This window comes from Miscanthus floridulus, chromosome 10 (assembly GCF_019320115.1).
Source record: "Miscanthus floridulus cultivar M001 chromosome 10, ASM1932011v1, whole genome shotgun sequence".
Lineage (NCBI taxonomy): Eukaryota > Viridiplantae > Streptophyta > Magnoliopsida > Poales > Poaceae > Miscanthus > Miscanthus floridulus.
In genome coordinates this window covers 125,969,184-125,989,075 of record NC_089589.1, presented here as the reverse complement: position 1 = coordinate 125,989,075, position 19,892 = coordinate 125,969,184, and the positions used below count along the sequence as shown (strand labels likewise).

The 19,892-nt window shown below is 43.4% G+C and overlaps 1 protein-coding gene across 2 annotated transcripts; it reads right to left on the bottom strand.

The window, feature by feature from the left end:
• Nucleotides 1–9,644: 9,644 nt before the first annotated feature.
• LOC136485633 (cell number regulator 13-like) lies at nucleotides 9,645–19,292 on the bottom strand. 2 transcript variants are annotated; one of them, XM_066482477.1, is made up of 5 exons: nucleotides 18,640–19,292; nucleotides 17,778–18,217; nucleotides 17,180–17,232; nucleotides 16,464–16,522; nucleotides 9,645–9,976 (listed from the first exon to the last, which is right to left on the bottom strand). In XM_066482477.1, exons 2-5 carry the CDS (start codon nucleotides 18,192–18,194, stop codon nucleotides 9,756–9,758), a joined length of 750 nt encoding a protein of 249 aa, XP_066338574.1. In that variant the 5' UTR covers nucleotides 18,195–18,217; nucleotides 18,640–19,292; the 3' UTR covers nucleotides 9,645–9,755. The 2 variants fall into 2 exon arrangements, with proteins under 2 accessions (XP_066338574.1, XP_066338575.1); XM_066482478.1 differs by having other exon boundaries at nucleotides 16,464–16,516.
• Between the last annotated feature and the right edge of the window lie 600 nt (nucleotides 19,293–19,892).

Here is a 19,892-nt window from a genome sequence, read left to right as displayed (position 1 = left end):
CGTATCTAGAAAAGCCAAAACGTCTTATAATTTGGAATGGAGAGAGTACTTAGTATGTTCATAACATTCATTGTGGTAAAGTTTTGTGTTCCAAAATTTGAGCCCCACTGTGGAATTTGAAACTCGTAACAATCTTACTATTACTAATTAGAGGCCTTAACGGAGGCATCACGTTAATTCTCACCAGACGTGCTAAGAAAAAAGATAAATCCTAGAAATTCTCACAATAATCAGAAACATCTGGCCTTTGATTTCCTAGACTCTATCATCATCACCGATAATAACCATAGGATCTATTGTAATTTATTAAGAAAATTACCCACCACAACCATTATGAAAAATACATAAAGTAACCCCTTAATTTTACATGTAAATTACCACATTTGCCATTATAAAATATAATTCAAAATAACCCCCTATATTTGTATATAAATTACCCACATATGTCATTATGAAAATAATTCAAAATATCCCCCTAAATTTGCATCTAAATTACCCACGTTAGCCATTATAAAATATAATCTAAAATAACCCCCAAGCATTGTGTCCAAATCAACCAGCTTGGTCATTATTAATGATAATTTAAAAGAATTCTCTAACTTTGTATCTAAATTAGCCACGTCTAGGCTCAAAAAACGTTACCCACGTCTACCATTATGAAAGATAATTTAAACTACCTCCTAATGAATTTATAAATGATCCACCTTTATTATTATGAAAGATAATGCAAAACAATATTTTAAGTTTGCATTTAATATATTCATACATGTCGTTGTCAAAGATAATATAAGGTATTACCTTTATATTTGTATGTACCATAGCCACTATAAAAAATATCTAAAATCTACACATAAATAGTAATATGTTATTACAAAAAGTAAATCAATATCAATAAAGTACGATACATATATATTTCTAAATACTTCTATAATTGTGAAATAAAATAATTATAATGCTATGTTCCACCATGTATATCAAATAATCATGTATATATTAGAACAAGTATTTATTTTAACAACTTATGAAACATGAAAAAATGTTCACTTAACAAACCACGTAGCAATAACACTTTATATTAATACTCCATGATAATAAATTTTATAAGTTATTATTTTAAATAAGTGTATACGTCTTTAGTAAAACAGCATGCCATATCAATATTATCAATTAAATTTTATGCACTCTATAATAAATAAATAAATAAATAAATAATACTACACATATTCATGTGATATAACAAATTCAACATGTTTAGTGTCGAAATGCAAGCCGAGTTTCAATTTATATGAAAAACAATACTACTAGGACCTATACTCTTTTTAATAAAAAATATTTTTTGTATAAAAGATAGAGAATACTAGAATTTCTAATTAACATGTGAAAAAATTGCAACAACTTAAAGTTAAAAGATAAACTTTAGATTTATGAAATCAAAAAAGGATTGTATCAAGAGTTTATATATCTTAAGACTAGATTTCAACTAAATACATACTCCTATCACACTATCAAAAAAAGATAAATACTAGAAATTCTAACTAGAGGTCCCTATTGGAGCCTGCATGTTAATCCTCTCAAGACTTGATAGGAAAACAAAAGATAGATCCTAGAAATTTTCATAAAAATTAGAAGCATTTTACCATCAATTATGTATAACCTAATCACCATTGATCATATCAATAGCTACTGGATCTATTCTATTTTCTAAATAACTATCCACTTCTGCTATTATGTAAAACAATATAAGCTAACTTATGACTCTAATTTATATTACCCGCATGTCATTAAGAAACATGATCTAAAGTAGACCTAAATTTGCATTTATATGGCGTCCTCATAATATGATTGATTACATAACTCAGTTTTCATCTCATTATTAGAAAAATTAAATACCACCTCAAATCTACATCTAAATTATCGACATTTCCTATTACAACAATTTCTTTAGATAACAAGAGCAATATATGTTTCTAAGTTACCCAACCTCTATCAATATTAATATAGTAAGATTTAATTAAAGAAAACATACGGGTCATGCATGTATGAGCAATAAAATACATATGTTATATCTCATCACTTAAAAACTATTTTCTTAATTAACAACTCATATACTAATGATACTAACAAATTATTTAGAACCATATTAGTAACTACAACATATAATTTATATAGATTGTTACTTTAGATATATTTATGTATTTTAACTAAAATGTTTGATATGTTTGTATTGATAGTATAACCATAACTACAAATATAATTCCTTGATAGGAAAATTCAACCATCTTGAGCAATGTGGGAGACCACTGCTGGTTATATTTTTTTGGCCCTTTAAAAATACTTTAGAGTAAAAAATCAAGCATTATTTGTTTAAGTATTAAAATTCTCTTGAGGTTAGCACTAAATCTCACTTTAAGTTCTATGACTTATCTTAAGCGATATGGTGCATGCTTCAAATAATGGCTTATGCTATTGAAGTACTTAAGAATACACTCTATGACCTAAAATCCTTATTTTAAAGAAGTGCAAAAAGGAGAGTTAATGAAAGATACAATAAGCACAAGAGTTTCAACTTAACTTGAGGAGAGAGAAAAAATTCATAGCAATCAATAAGAATAAAATTTGAAAAATCAAAATTTACATTCACGACTTCATAATATACATGATGCAACAAGAGCCACCATGATTAATGGTAAGGTTTCAAAGTAATTTCATATTTAAAATATATAGAGGTGTCATGCAAAGAAAAAATTATGAAAGTTCCTTGAAAAAATAGTATGAGTTTATGATAACTAGAAGTAGACTACAAAGTATCTATTATATTTATTATGTTAGAAAATAAACAAAGAAAAAACTTACAATTTAGTATAAGTAATTTTTTTAATAGTTAGATGTACTCTCTCCATTCCAAATTATAAGACGTTTGGATTTTTTAAATACATAGCTTTTGCTATACACTTAGATGTACTGTCTAGATACATAGTAAAAATAATATATCTAAAAAAGTCAAAACCTCATAATTTGAAATGAAAAGATTATTAAACAGTATATAATACTTATATCTTCTAAAATTCTAGCCCATGCAAGAGCACGGGTTGATGGACTAGCAAACTGAATATCATGTTTGGATTCTTCTTATCATATCATCATAAATTTCTCTCTGGATAGAATTTTAGATACCCATTATACTACCACAATAATAATGGTACCAACAGCTAATATGCTCACAGGACAAAGTAACCATAATGATGCTGTCAGAGCTCCACAAGGAGATGCACAAACAATCAAAGCAGCTTGCTGGAAGCAAGGATGAGACCAGTGAAATGCGCAAACAGTTGGAGAAGCTCACTGAAAGTCACAATGATCAAACCAAAAAGTTGGAGAAGCTTACTGAAAGTCTCAATGGTCTATGCAATCAAATGGAGCTTCATACTGATGGCAAAAGTCCTGATGATTCTGCTGCTCCAAGGTGTTGTTGTTTGCTACATACAATCATATCATTTGTTTTCATCGTGGTACCAAGAGATTAGAATTTGTTACTCATACATACGTACTCGGAATGGAAAGAAACAATACTCTATTATAGCTTCGGTCTGTTGTTTTAATTATGGCTTCATTAGTGGCCTGGTTTTTCTTCTTCTTCTTTAGCAGGTCACAACTGAAAGTGCAGCCACCGAGATACCGACTAGCATTCACATCTGGGGAGATTGACAGAATTGAAAAGGGGAAAATTGTGGAGATAAGTGTAGCTCTAGTTGATGGTAATAATGGCCAAACTGTAGAAAACGGACCCCTTGCTTCTGCAACAGTTGAGCTGGTTGTCGTGAATGCAGAGTTCAACCAACATGAAAATGAATACAATTGGTCCAGAGAAGATTTCGAGAGAAACATAATAAAGAAAGCGCAACAAGGAAATTCATCAGCAATGGGAGATGTGGATCAGTCAGTAAAATCAATAGTGAGTAACGGCCGATTTAACCTTGTTCGTGGAGCTAAACTTCACAGTGGTTCTACAATATTCAGTAACTCCAGTAACAGGAAGGTTAGGCTTGGGGTGATGGTAGTGTCGCCAATGGAAGCACGAGTTCTAGAAGGATTATCAAATCCTTTCTTTGTGCGGGGCCATGACAGGCCAGCAAGACAAAATAACATACGCCATAACAGTTCAAACACACAAAGTAAGGCCTATTATTTCCCAGATTCTATGTTAAATTTATGAGTTGTCCTGTACTTAAAACTTTGCCGTCTTTCATTTATTGGTACTTCTCAGTGTCACAATTGTTAGAATTTAGAAACACCACACTGCAACTGCTCCTAAAATTTTACAAACCTACATTTCTTATTGGAACATAAATGAAAAGTGTAATTTTGTTAAGCAGTTGCCTAAAAATGTTGTATTTTTCACCAGAACTTCCCATAAGAAATTAGTGTTATAATGTTTTACTGATAAGAAATTCTATTTATAATATATATCCAATTTTGTTAGTTTAATCATATATACTATTGTTCAGAATTTGGGGTGTTTGATCTGATATACTTCTTTAGCATAAAATATAATAGAAAAGGAGGATCATTTCTTAATTTCTACAAAAATAATATTATTGAGAAATGCAATCTCGTTTTTCTTGCTGGAACATATAAAATAAGAGAATATCCAAGAGTAGTACATTTCAATTATAGTAACACTACCGTTTTGGTGAGCTACTTTTGGCGCAAAAGTTTGATACACTTTGTGTGTTATTTTTCTTCTATGATACAAATCTAGATTGCTGTAATCAGTAACATTTTTGTAGGACAAGCCCTGGTTGACAATGGTTATCAAGAACAAAATGGCCCAATTCCTAACATGCAAAACCCATCATGGCCAAATCCAACTGCAGCTGGGGGAATGAGTTAAGGCTTGAAGCTCTTTTCTTTTTCTCACTCTTCATTTTAAGAGTGCAAGTTCTACTGTGCATATCTACACTTCAAAATTAGTGAACATTATAACAATTCTGGCTGATGCGGTTGGTAATGTTGCCTCCTCATTTCAGGATTGAATACAACTGGAGGACAACCACAGCTTCCGTTTGTAGAATACACCACTGTGCCTTCTTCAGGATTAAATATCCATGGAGGACAACCACAGCTTTCATTTCTAGGAAACACTACTATGCCTTCTACAGAATCATCTACCAGTGTAAGTAATAGAAAAAATTAAGCCATGATTTATACTCAGTAGATTCAATTGTTGCTTCCATTGGTAGAGATTAGAAGGAAGTATGTCGTTGCGGGGGTTAATTGACTAACAAGATTTAGGGAACACAACCTGACTTTATAATAACCAGTGGCGGAGGCAACAAGGAGGGCGGGAAGGGGGTCTGCACCCCCCTAACTTTGCATAATCTTTATTAGTACATATCATTAGTTCTCACCGATTACAAAAATTAAAGTAGATAAATCTTCTCAATCAAATGTAGATTGTTTTTCTCAAATACAGCTCTTGATTGTCCAATGTTAAGTGACTAAATTAAATATGATATGAGTCCCTTTTTATCTTTTTTTGCGAGACAATCCCTTTTTATCTTTAATTTATACATTTAGCATTACTTAAGATGACAAGATTAAATTTGATTTATTATAATTTTTTAGTCAACGTCAAAGTCAATATTTTTTAAGCCGACATCAAGATCTGGTGGTGATATCATATAACTTTTTTCGTCATTTGTTGAGCTGCTCCCCCCCCCCCCCCCCCCCCCCCAAATGTGAATCCTAGCTTCGTCCCTGATAATAACACAAGGTTTTGATAGCAATATTAATCCTACCCCAAATTTTCACTAGGTGCAAAGGAGAGCATGCTTAAGAAGATAGATGCAAGGGTTTATTTTACTTCTACTTCATAATGTGACACACTAATTTTATTTACCACTTGTTATTTGTTCAGCTAGATCAACATGTTTCGATGCAACAATATCATATTCATCATTGGCCGATACTTTCCCAAGCTACGAACAACCAAACTGGTATGAGATTTCTATTTATTGGATTGGATGGTGTTCCTATTTTTTATCACTACAAGTAATAGATTTAGGGCAGTCGTCATCATCGGGAGGGCGGCAACGACAGGCAGCACGCAAGCTAGCCAGCCATGGCCATGAGAGCGATGAGAGAGAGAGAGAGAGAGAGAGAGAGAGAGAGAGAGAGAGAGAGAGAGGGGAGAAATGGAGCTGAAATGTGGCCCAGATCCATTTGGTTGACCTTTGAGATCCGAATAGAGATTAAAGATTGAAATGATGCAATTTATAGGTACGGGACAGACATATCCAGAGAAGGTACATACATATCCAGAGAAGGTTGAGGACCGACCATACATTTTACTCAAATTTTAATAAGTAGACCGTTGACCATATGTTCATGTCTGAATTAATAGTCTATGTATATATTGTACTACTAAAATAAGACTAAATATTAACCACTGACTTTACTCAATGCCTAGAATTCATCCCATTAATAGGATGCGGATAGAAACATCCAAAAATTGTTTTTTTCTGGTCTAAATTATAAACCTATAGAATGATACAAAAGAGCTATCAAAGAAGCACAATCTTGTTGTTAGTACCAAAAAAACAAGCCATTGTAGGTTATATTCAAAGACAAGTTAAAAAAACAAAATCTGTATTAGTATATGGCCGCACATTTTGCGAAACTAGGTTAGTTCATTTTTATAGTTGTTAAGGTGGAGTTTTTAAGTTAAATTAGGGTTTCAAGCTCATTGCCAAACATTTTTTTGCTAGGCACCATGTTCGGCCACTTACATTTTCACTACACCCATAAATGCTGAGGATTTGACTTAGTTGATCAATGTTTCTACTCTATGGCACTCTAAATACAAGTCCATCTAACGTGCTCTCAAAACACACCAAATAATGTTTATGATAACTTTAAGCATCTTTTTATTTCATTCTTCCATACCTATATCTTTACTTTGAAGAGGTTTGAACCCTGAACATATCCATTATAAAAAAAAAGCATACTAGTCAACACAATATATACATTACTTCTTATCTTAACTCGCAACGATTGATGGGAAAAACATGGTTACTTTACCCCTCAGCTCAATTCTTCTACTTAAATCCAGATGGATTGATGACAGAGTACAGTAGTAAAACAATGATCTGTCTTAGGGCTTGTTTGGCTGCACACAAATCCACTCCAATCCACGTGGTTTGGGATGGATTTGTGTGCAGCCATACAAAACCTTATGGTGCGTTATCCTGCAGGTACGCAATTTAATACAAGCCAAATAGCACTTCCAGTGCACCTTGTATGGGATAGGCCTAATGTGGAGCCGAGCAAGCATCACTGGGACCTTCTTGAAAAGCTCACGCCACTATATAATTTTAATAGGTGCGGTTTACCTATGCACCTTATGCAAGAGCACTTTGGCTCACGAACCGTCATACCAAAGGAAGTCGTGCAGACTCGTTGGAGGAACGTGTTCATCGAACCACTTGAACCTGACGATTCAGATGAAGAGTGCGTTCCTCATTGATCCTTCCTCATTTAGATATATACAACTATATATGTAGATAGAATCAATAGCTCAGACATGCATTTGCGCCTATTTTGTTTCAATTAAATAACTATATACGCTGCTAGCATTTACTCATTTGTCATCATTTTTGTTAGGCGACCACTAAAGAGGAAGTTGCGCAACAAATACCGATTGCGATTTGTGAATAAGGTGTGCAAGGCATACTACACATGGGATCAAATAAAAGCGGATGACGGGAGCCTTGTTAAGGTTGCTTTGTACGATCAGAACAACATCAAGATCACATCCGGTCCCCTGTCTTCAGCTTTTGTTGAGGTCGTAGCTCTCCACGGTGACTTCAATGTCAATGCTGGTCAGGATTACTGGACTTCAGAGGAATTCAATGACTCTATAGCGTGTCCACCACCTGGAAAAGAAGCATCACCAGTCTCAGTCTTAGGAGGTGATCTCATCTTAGTTCTTGCTGATGGAGAGGCATGTCTCAGTGATGCCTTTTTTCAGAGAACATCCATTTGTGCTAGAACTGGAATGTTCAAGATGGGTGTAATGCTGGCCAGCACCCAAGATGACAGAGTTCAAGAAGGCATATCAGAACCATTCCGGGTGATGGATAACCGTGTCAAAGGTACTCTTTTTTATCTGTTCTTTATTTTGTAAAAGAGAAAAAAAGCATGCCTACATATATAACTTAACATGGAATTTTATAGATCTTCAAAATTAGTCACTTAACTCACAATCTTGAAGACTGAAATATATTCCAGATGATCTGCAACAGATGTATGTATTCAAACATACATAACATATGTGTGTGCATTCGTGTTTCATATGTTTAATTTTTCAAATGACAACCTTTTGCGGAAAAATTATCGATATTGTTGTCGTTTGAGTGTTTGCAGAGTTGCATGCAAAAGATGGGCCTACACAAGGTATCCATAGATCAGCTACCCCCTTTTTTCCACTCTGTATTGCCTATGATGGGTATCCTTAATGTTTCCTGGTCATTTTTAGGATTTAATCCAGCTGCAGCAACACTACAGTTCCAAGAAACAGTGTCACTGAAGCCATTGTAAGTTATACTAACTAAAGAAAACTATGACAAGTTTTGTATCTTGGGGGAAAAAACATGACTAGACCATAACACAAGGTTAATTTGCAAAGGTTTTGATGTACACAAATGAACCTAATTGTAGAGGAACATGCTTAAAGATTAAGAAGGTGGATCACATTGCTTTAATTATTTACCTCCAGGACATAGTATAAATTTAACTAACTTCGTTTGCCATCTGGTCGTTATTTCTTCAGCAACAACAGGCTTATATACCACATCAAATTTCTCATCTAACGGCCAGAAGTGCCCCATGCATGAGTATCCTACCTGGTACAGCACTTGTATTCACAGGATTTTGTTATTTAATTTCTAGCTTGTTCCCTACAAATATATTAAATGGTCGTTTAGTAGGGTAACTATTGTGAATTTTCTTCTAAGGATGTGGTCATTACTAGCACTGTGACAGGAGCCATGCTCCAAAGCTCAAATAAATAACACAAATCAAAACTCATTCCGGCTTCAGTCTGTCAACAAATTAAACATCAAACAAATATCATCTCACATATCAAATACACATACTAGTGCTAGATATTTTATATTAATATACAACAGTGTTAAAAGGAGTTACCATATTCGTCTAAAGAACCAAGAAATTACAAGGTTAATTGAGAGAAATAATATACACCGTTGATGTTAATGATCATTTAATGGTCTAGATTTAACAGAACAGCCAATAAAAATATGATTGATATTGTTCTGGACTCAAAGTTATAATTATTTAGATCCACCTATTATAGAAATCTGCATCTAAGAAGAGATACAACGAACTCTTCCATCGGATCATGTATACCTGTTTCTTCACGCTCTTCACGTCGACATACAAAATGGATTAGTGTCTACTTGAGGCATTAGTGGCTCCATAGCACATGGCATAATAAGGCAACTGAATCCGCAAGAGAAACTATAGGATCATAAACAACTTAGAATTTACAAGAGGGCCAATGAACTGAACATTTGGGAAACTTGAAATCTTGAATAGTAGTTTTGTTGAGGAATGGAGCTCACAAAGATGAAGTTGAAGGCAACCTTAATTTGGCCTCGAGAAGAATCCATAGCCTGAGTGCTAATAATCACAGCAACAATTTTGTAGCTGCACAACACACGGCATCCATGGCCAGGTTAGGCGTCCTTGAGGCAAGGACGACGACCGCGCAGCAGAAGCAACAGCTGCTGCGACGCACAGAAGTACCAGCAAGCAGAACACCGTCTCCAGTGATAAGACGAGCGTACATGAGTCCAAAGCTGTATCTTGCTCCCATGTTGGTTCCGAGTATCCCGAGCTGCTCGTTCCTGCAGCGTTGCTTCCTCTGCCAGAGGGAGCTCACCGAGGGCATGGACATCTACATGTACAGGTCAGTTCAGTTCGCCATACAAGTTTCAGTTATGATGTCGTGTAGTAGTATGGCGGGAAAAATCTGGTTTCTGATGATCGTGTACGGTTATGTAACAGAGGCGACAGGGCGTTCTGCAGCGAGAGCTGCCGGTGCCGGCATATGATGGAGGATGGTAGCTCTGCCACTGACAGCGGCTGGGTCACGGCGCCGGACCGCTTCCACTGCTCTGGCAGCTGCTACAAGGCCACCCCCAGCGTTTGCTTTTTCTTGGAAGGCAGGCAGGTACAGGGATGACCGGTCGACCAGGGAGGCCAGCCGCCAGCCGGCCGGTAGGGAAGAAGAAAGGACATGGGATGGGTGTGATACTGAATTCCAAAGTTATAACAATTTCTACTGCCTGAATTTCTCCTCACCTGCAACTAACTAATGCAATGTGAATGTTTGACACTTGAGAGACCTTGTCTTTGAGCCTCTTACATGTTGCACGGAGCTCTCACCGATTCCGTGTGTGAAATTCCATTTATGATGAGACCCAGACAACTGCTTGCACGGTGGCTGCCTGGCAGGCAGCGAGACTGCGAGTTCCGGCCGGCTGGCCGCTATGAACGGTCAGGACGAGCCCAGCAGACTGACATGCTATCGCTGCCCATTCAGGAAAAAAAAACTTGAGAAATACTATTTAGCTCTCTCCCTCAGACCTACTTGGGACTTCCACTGTCAAACGTCAAGCTTCAACTATCTGCCGTCGCCCCCCTCATTGCTAAAGTGGACAAGTACCTGGCAAGCTGGCAGGCGCTGCTGCTGTCCACAGCGGGCCGCATCGTTCTTATTAACGCAGTGCTCTCTGGTGTCCCAACCTATGCCATGGACGCGATGCTGTTACTACCTGGTGTCATCGCTGCCATTGATGTGCGTCGCAGGGCTTTCCTATGGACAGGGTCGGAGAACGCCTCAGGAGCTAGATGTTTGGTGGCCTGGGAGAGGGTGTGCCGAGCAAAGGAGGATGGTCTCGGCATCAGGCGGCTGGACACTCAGAATGCCTGCCTGCTTCTGAAACTTGTTCATCGCCTTCATCATCCGCATGATGGGATAAGTCTCATGTGTGGGCTGGTCTTTGTGGGGCTGTGCTGATCACATGGTCTTTGTGGCTGCATGGCCTGTTTTTAGGACAGTATCTTAGACTAGAGGACAACATCTTAGCATCTAGGACAGCATCTTAGACTAGCATCTTGGCATATGCTTGGCTGGCTAGCAGCCTATAAATATGTACCCCCAACCCCTCAGGTTGGCATGGCATTGAGAAATAAACCAGAAAATTGTCCAGACTCCTAGTGTCATCCTCTCTCGATGAGAGTAAGAATTTTACTACTACCAAGAGTGAGAATTCAGCGACTAACAACTGGTATCAGAGCCGTACTATTATGTAGCCTGAGCATCTCCTGCTCATCTCCTTTCTCAGCCGCACAACAGCCCCAGCTAGGAGCAGCAGCAGCTCCGGCCGCTCCAGCCCACTCCTCTCCCTCTGCGAAGACGAGCAACAGCTCATCTGAAGCAGCCCTCTCCCCACGCAGCAGGGGGAGATGAGCAGCAACTCATCTACGTGGGGAGACGGCTCCGGCAATGACAAGACTGACGGGTGGTGTCTCGACACCTGTGCCACCGATCACATGACCGGTCGACGGGAGTTCTTCACCGAGCTTGACTCTAGCGTCCGAGGCTCTGTCAAGTTTAGGGATGCCTTCGGCGTGGAGATCAAGGGCGTCGGCTCCGTCATCTTCACCGCCATGTCTGGTGAGCACAGGCTGCTCACCAGAGTCTACTACATCTCTGTGTTGAGGAACTCCATCATCAGCTTGGGACAGCTGGATGAGAACAGTTCACGCGTGGTGGTTGAGGATGGAGTCATGAGGATTTGGGATCGTCGTCACCGCCTTCTCGCCAAGGTATCCAGAAGCGCAAATCGACTCTATGTCCTTAATGTGCAGGTGGCACAACCCCTCTGTCTCGCTGCTAGTCGGGATGACGAGGCGTGGCAGTGGCACGAGCGCTTCAGGCACCTTCACTTCGAGGCCCTGAAGCGGCTCAGTGCCACGGAGATGGTGCGAGGCCTGCCGTGCCTCGACCATGTGGAGCAGCTCTGCGACGTCTACGTGTTGACGAAGCAGAGGCGACTCCCCTTTCCCTAGCGAGCGAGCTTTCGAGCCAAGGAGAGGCTCGAGCTTGTGTACGGGGACTTGTGTGGCCCGGTGACATCGGCCACACCGGGAGGACAACGCTACTTCCTACTGCTCGTCGACGACCTCTCCCGCTACATGTGGGTGATGGTCCTCGGCAGCAAGGGAGATGCTGCGGACGCCATCAGGCGCTCGCAGGCTGCTGCGGAGGCGGAGTGCGGCCACAAGCTGCGCGTGCTGCGCACCGACAACGGCGGCGAATTTACGGCGGCTGAATTCGCGTCGTACTGCGCTGATGAGGGCATTCAGCACCACTACTCCACGTCGTACAGCCCGCAGCAGAACGGTGTCGTCGAGCGGCGCAACCAGACGGTTGTGGGGATGGCTCGGGCCCTTCTCAAGCAGAGGGGGATGCCGGCTGTCTTCTGGGGAGAGGCGGTGGTGGCGGCCGTCTACATCCTCAACCGCTCGCCTACCAAGGCGCTCGACGGTAAGACACCGTTCGAGGCTTGGCATGGGCGCAGGCCGGCGGTCTCCCACTTGCGGGTCTTTGGTTGCCTCGCGTTTGCTAAGGAGCTTGGCCACATCAGCAAGCTCGACGACAGGAGCACTCCGGGAGTGTTCATCGGCTACGCGGAGGGCTCGAAGGCCTACCGCATCCTCGACCCGAAGACACAACGTGTGCGCACGGCACGCGACGTTGTGTTCGACGAAGAGCGAGGATGGGCGTGGGACAAGGCGGTGGACGATGGCTCGGCTCTGACGTATGACGACTTCACTATCGAGTACGTCCACTTCGAGGGAACTGGGGGAGTAGGCAGCTCTTGTTCGGCGAGCGCGTCTACCCCAGTCCCGAGCCTCCACCGACCCCGACGCCTGCTACTCCGACAGCACCACGCTCTCCAGCCAGGACCTATGCTACGATGAGTCCTTTGCCGGCTCCACCACAGCCGGCACCGCCACGCACTCCAGCACCGACAGGCACCTCTCTGGGCACGTCTACTCCAACACCAGCTCGTGTCGAGCACAACCCGGTTGAGCTCGCTACTCCGCTCTCTCACGACGAGGAGCGCATCAATGCGTACCATGACGGCGAGCCGTTGCAGTACCGTACGATGGAGAACCTTCTCGGTGACCAGCCGGTGCCGAGACCGGTGCCTCATGACCTGGAGGCGCAGTTGCACCTTGTGTGTGACGATAGCGAGCCTCAGTCGTTTGCAGAGGCCGAAAGACACGCGGCATGACGCGCCGCGATGCAGTTGGAGATGGATGCGGTCGAGAAGAACCGCACTTGGGAGCTTGCTGACCTTCCTCGTGGTCACCGCGCAATCACCCTTAAGTGGGTGTACAAGCGGAAGAGGGATGAAGCCGACGCTATCGTCAAGCACAAGGCTCACTTGGTGGCACGAGGTTTCGTGCAGCAGGAGGGGGTCGACTTCGACGACGCTTTTGCTCCCATGGCACGGATGGAGTCCGTGCGACTCCTCCTTGCGCTAGCTGCCTAGGAGGGCTGGCGTGTTTATCACATGAACGTCAAGTCGGCGTTCCTTAACGACGACTTGAAGGAGGAGGTCTACGTGCACCAGCCGCCGGGATTTGCGATCCCCGGCGAGGAGGGCAAGGTGCTCCGCCTGCGCAAGGCCCTCTATGGCTTGCGGCAGGCACCGAGGGTGTGGAATGCCAAGTTGGATTCCACGCTAAAGGGGATGGGCTTCAAGCAAAGTCCGCACGAGGCGGCCATCTACCGACGGGGCAGTGGAGGAAATGCTCTGCTGGTGGGTGTCTACATCGACGACTTGGTGATCACCGGCACCAAGGATGCGGAGGTGGCGGCATTCAAGGAAGAGATGAAGGCCACCTTTCAGATGAGTGACCTGGGGCCTCTCTCCTTCTACCTGGGAATCGAGGTGCACCAGGATGACTCCGGGATCACGCTTCGATAGACCGCCTACGCCAAGCGCGTCGTTGAGCTAGCTGGGCTCACCGACTGCAACCCAGCTCTCACTCCGATGGAGGAGAGGCTGAAGCTGAGCCGCGACAGCACGATGGAGGAGGTGGACGCTACGCAGTACCGACGTCTTGTGGGGAGCCTTCGCTACCTCGCCCACACACGGCCGGACTTGGCATTCTCCGTCGGCTACGTTAGTCGGTTCATGCAGCGATTGACAACGGAGCATCAGCAGGCTGTGAAGAGGATCATCCGCTACATTGCGGGGACTCTCGATCACGGCCTCTACTAACCTAGGTGCCCTGGGGTGGCACACTTCATCGGGTACAGCGACAGCGACCACGCCGGCGACATCGACACCAGCAAGAGCACGAGCAGGATCCTCTTCTTCCTCAGCAAGTACCTCGTTAGCTGGCAGTCGGTCAAGCAGCAGGTGGTGGCCCTGTCCAGCTACGAGGCCAAGTACATAGCGGCCTCCACCGCTTCGACTCAGGCGCTCTGGCTCGCTCGACTGCTCGATGATCTCCTCGGCAGAGACACTAGAGCGGTGGAGCTCAGGGTGGACAGCAAGTCCGCTCTGGCCCTGGCAAAGAACCCCATGTTCCATGAACGCAGCAAGCACATCCGGGTGAGGTACTACTTCATCCGAGGCTGTTTGGAGGAAGGGAGCATCAAGGCGAGCTACATCAATACCAAGGACCAGCTTGCGGACCTGCTCACCAAGCCCCTTGGGAGGATCAAGTTCATTGAGCTCTGCTCCTGGACCGGGATGGTTCAACTTTCCCACAGGACGACGCACAAGACTTAGGGGGAGAATGATGGGATAAGTCTCATGTGTGGGCTGGTCTTTCTGGGGCTGTGCTGGTCACATGGTCCTTGTGGCTGCATGGTCTGTTTTTAGGACATCATCTTAGACTAGAGGACAGCATCTTAGAGGATAACATTTTAGCATCTAGGATAGCATCTTAGACTAGCATCTTAGACTAGCATCTTAGCATATGCTTGGCTGGCTAGCAGCCTATAAATATGTACCCCCAACCCCTCAAGTTGGCATGGCATTGAGAAATAAATCAGAAAATTGTCCCAACTCCTAGTGTCATCCTCTCTCGATGAGAGTAAGAATTCTGCTACTACCAAGAGTGAGAATTCAGCGACTAACACCGCAAGGGTCAGCCTGGGCGCATTGGGTGCACGACCAAATCAGCCTCTCGGACCTCGGCAGCGAACTAGCTGGGACACACTGGGCCGCGCTGAGAGTCCTGCTGCCAGAATATCAGCGAATCACGACCGTGTCAGTGGGGAACGGCAGAGACACCGCCTTCTGGCACGACACTTGGCTCTTGGATGGTCCGCTTGCCCAGAAGATGCCTGCATTATTCAGCCACTTCATCGGTCGGCTGACAACAGTGAGCGACATCCTGGGCGCCGGGGTTCACAACCTCCTCTAGCAACGCCTCACTGCCCAGGCTGCAGACGAGCTGCAACAACTCAACTCACTCCTAGATGATGTCAGCCTCGACGGCACAGTGGACCAGCGCACAAGCTTCTACCAAGATGGAAATGGCAAACTGATGTCCGGCGTCATCTACCGGGCATCAACGAGAGAAGAACAGCCATGCCCCTCCTTCAAATTTGTCTGGCGCAACTTTGCTCCGCTAAGGGTTAAGTTCTTCGGATGGCTACTAACCAAGAACAGAATCAACTGCAGAACAGCCTTGGTGCTCAAGAACATCCTCTAGAACGCGGTTTGTGAGATTTGTGGGGACGCAGATGAATCAGCCGATCACATCTTCTCAGCCTACAACTTTGTTCGTGACTTCTGGCACAGAATTGGTTGGAACCTGGAGGGAATTGCTCCAGTCACGGAGCTCTGGCAAACCCAAACCCCGCCCAGAATCCATGAAGATGTTGCTCACGCCGTCATCCTCCTATGCTGCTGGGAAATTTGGAAACACAGGAACGAGGTGGTTTTCAGAGGACTACAGCCGAACGTCGATCGCCTGGTTGCAGCGTGCAAAGAATCCGCTCGCTCATTGGCATGCCGGATCCCTAGACGGAATGCTTCCCTTGCTGCTAGATGGAGTAATTCATTTGATATGTAATCTCCTCCACTTCTTTAGCAAATTCCTATAATCATATTTGTACTTAGGGGCTTGACCCCTTCCACCAACCGGCCACGCTGGCATCTGTGGAATGCAATTCAGGTGAGGATCATTTTGATCCTCCCCGTCGTTGACCTCAAAAAACTATTTAGCTCTCATGAACCAAAGATTTAGATCGGTCTCAACTCAACTCTCAAGGGAGCTCTGAAGACTTTGTCAAAAAAACTATTTAGCTCTCATGAACCATTTCTCTATTTAATGGGCCATACCTGCGCAATTCAATTGGAGGGAGCACCTTTTAACTTCACCATACACTTCAGTCCTGCAACTAACAAGGTGAGTAAATTCTATCATGCTATCTAAGGTAGAAGAAAAAATGTTATCCTTGAATCTTACATATCAGTATAAAAAAGGTTCAAAATTCTAGATTGTGTATAGGACTTTCACGAAACTCTCTCTCTCTCTAAAGTAGAAAACCGCTTAACAAAACCATGTAGACAGACTTGATTCTTCTGGTAGTGTGCAAGAACATAATCAAATAACTAAAGAATCTCAAGACTCTCAATATCATTGAGGATGCAAAGTACCATAACCGCGGCCAATTCAAGGAATCCCACATCTCATTGAGAAAAATGCCAATACAAGAAATCCCAGATGCAAACTAATAGCAAAACCACAGCTTACTAAATGTTAGTTATTGAACTATGAATGATGAAAGCACAAGGGAGCCCAAATGTCAAGCCAACTAATGGGGTTATTTAGTGAAGTCTCCAGAATGTGCAACAAAAATTAGGCAGGGAAATATGTTGTTAACATTTATGGAACTTATCCGTTATGTATTTTTAGCATATACACATAGATTGACATCATTGTCTAAAAATTGAAATGAGACTCAAATCTCTCTTTTTTTCCTGACATCAGGCTCAGGTCACGTTCGAGCTAGCCAAAAAAGTATGGGCACACTTAAATAATTGCACATTCTAACCTGGTGTCACAAGATGAGCAACCTGCAAGCAGTCTTGGCACATTTCTTACAACCTGAAATAATAAAATAGGTGTCTGAGCACCAAGAATCTGGAAAGAGGATGTTTCTCAAAATAAATTAATTTGTGACATGGATAATTTGAATCCTACTATACTACTGCATGATGCTTCATAGGAAGTCTACAAATATGAGAAAAAATTACCATGTAAATGTGGTCATGCCATATTTATACAAATTTGTATTCCCCCAAGTGCACTTTGTTTCTCATATTCACTATTATCTAGAAATAACAAAGACCATCAGTTTTTTTTGGGTGAACAGGAATCACAGAGCCAATTAGGTTCACAAGATTCAAGTTTCAACAATGTCTGAAGCATATTTTTGGAGAAAAAACAGCTTAAAGAAGCTTTCATTGTCGCCAAGCTTGCACACGACCAGTTTACAATTCTTATTTCTTATTAACCAATACCAATTTAGAGGTGCTCCATATTTAATTTCAACACAAGACCTTCATGGAGCAAATTAACCAGACTATTTCTAACTACTTATGATTGATGCAATTATAACAAATTTCTTTTTATCTTACCAATTACCATACCTGTGAGCATGGAGGCCGTATGATTTCAAGAATTTTGTCCAAGCGGTCTGTGGTGTCGATGTGGCTGATGAGTGGGAAAACTTGGAGACACGAGTTCATCCTATTCTGCAGAATATGGAACTGATCTGCCTGCTTCTTCCCTGTGAAGAGGTGGTATACATAGTTGTTGTTTTGGCAGGATGTGACAAGCATGTAAGCCTCACGAAGAATCTCTTCAAGATTGTTAAGACCGTTCCTAGTCTCTGGATGTTCCATCATCTCTGGAGTCTGCAGCTTTTTCAGGAGGTCACTGATTATCTGCACATGGTGGACTAGCTGCTGGCAGGTCTTCTTGTTATGGCGAACAGTCTGAGCTGCCTGCACAATCATCACGACAAGCTTGACAGCATCAACCCCTGCAAGCTTCGCGATGTCCATTTTCTCTCTGCTTTATTGGTTGCCTGCGGTACAAGTGATGAAATTGGACTGCTGCTGCTACAGAGTTATCATCCAAATAGAACAAGAACAATCTTTTGCAAACAAGCTCTGGCCAACTAGGTGGATGAAACAAGCTCTGAGGAAGCAAGGTAGATGGTAACAACAATCGTCTAATGACTAATGGTGAACTAGTCCACAATGAAAGACAAAGAGAAGCAGCAGTTGTCATACGCGTAGCAGAAGTTGTCGACAAGGGGTCCCACATTGGCAAGATTTCCAACTTCCATACTACTACAGTGACCCTTTTGGAACTAGTATATAAACCATGGATAGATCAGTGGTGGGAGTGCTGATTGATACTGCACTCGAAAGTGTGTTTTGACTCATCAATGATGGTGCAACTACCTGAATATCTTACATGCAATGCAATTCGGACATTTGATACCTGAGAGACCTTGTCTTTGATCCTCTTACATGTTGGACGGTTTTTAGCCTTTGATCCTTGCTGCGTGAACCGTCCTTTCTGAACCAAGGCTGCGTGGCATTTCCACGAACACCTTGTGCTCGCCCTGCACGCAAACGGATGATTTTGATGAGCTGATGAACACCGCCGGAAAACCCCACAAAATGTTCAGGATCAGATAGTTGGGTTCGCTACAGACAGCGGAACGCCATGACATAAAATGTCCCCTTTTCTTGATTTCCGTGGAGAACGAGATCCGCGGCGACGGCTAGAGGAGTCCACGCCTGACAGCTGGCTGACACGTCCTGCTCAACCCTCCAGGTGCCGTGACGACGCCGACGCCGACGCCGATCCATTACCGGAGAAGAGACGGCACGCTTCCCAGCATTTCCACGAACAACTTAGTCAGTCTCACAGAGTCAGAGCAGCGCGCCACGGCCCGGACACCTCCGGTCCTCCGCTCTACCTCCTTTCCGTGGTTCCCGGAATGGTCCGATCCCATCGCGGGACCTCGTCGCGGCTGCCTAACTGGCGAGCTAGCACGTCCTGGATCAGTTCAGTGCGGCGAGACCCAGGGAACTGCTTGCACGGTGGCTGCTCACCGGGCGGCGAGATGGCGAGGTCCGTTCGGCTGGCACCTGCAGCTTTGAACGGTCAACACGAGCCCAGCAGATTATTCTTCTCGTTTTTTTAGAGAGAGAGAGAGGAGCCCAGCAGATTAATCTGTACGGATTGATTGGTAAGCCCACGAGGCCGATAAATAGTGGGCCGGAAGGGTGTGAGAGTTGAGAGAAGAAAAGAAATTGGAAGAAAGTTTTATTGGCTCAGCGGTCCTCCAGCCGTGCGCACGCAGCACCCCCGTCCCCCGGCGGGGTGGCCACTCACCCGCATAGCGCGTATGTCTTCACCCCGCTCTGTCTCGCTGCTCCTTCCACCAGATTCACTAGATCCACTGCACGCGAGATATCCAATGGTGGTGGGGACTGTGGCGCAGGCTATAGGGGTTGCGAGGGACTGCGTGTCAAGTCCACGATACCAGCGGCCACGAAGGGGTCCCCGCTGGCCTCATAGTGAGCGGAGTCCATCTGGTCGATGGTGGCGACGGTGCAGCTGCCTCCGATGAACTCCACAGGCCGGCGAGCCTCCATTTCGCAAGCAGCAAGGAGATGCTGCGATGTGCCGAAAACGCATATTGCAAGCGTATGTTTCAAGTGTTCCAGATGTTTCTGAGGTAT

Coding starts and splice junctions, on each gene's coding strand:
- LOC136485633 (XM_066482477.1), bottom strand. CDS start 18,194: ATGGACATCGCGAAGCTTGCAGGGGTTGATGCTGTCAAGCTTGTCGTG. Junction 17,233..17,777: donor TACGGCCTCCATGCTCACAG/GTATGGTAATTG, acceptor TTATTATTTCAG/GTTGTAAGAAATGTGCCAAG. Junction 9,977..16,463: donor CCTCCAATTGAATTGCGCAG/GTATGGCCCATT, acceptor CTGTACATGTAG/ATGTCCATGCCCTCGGTGAG.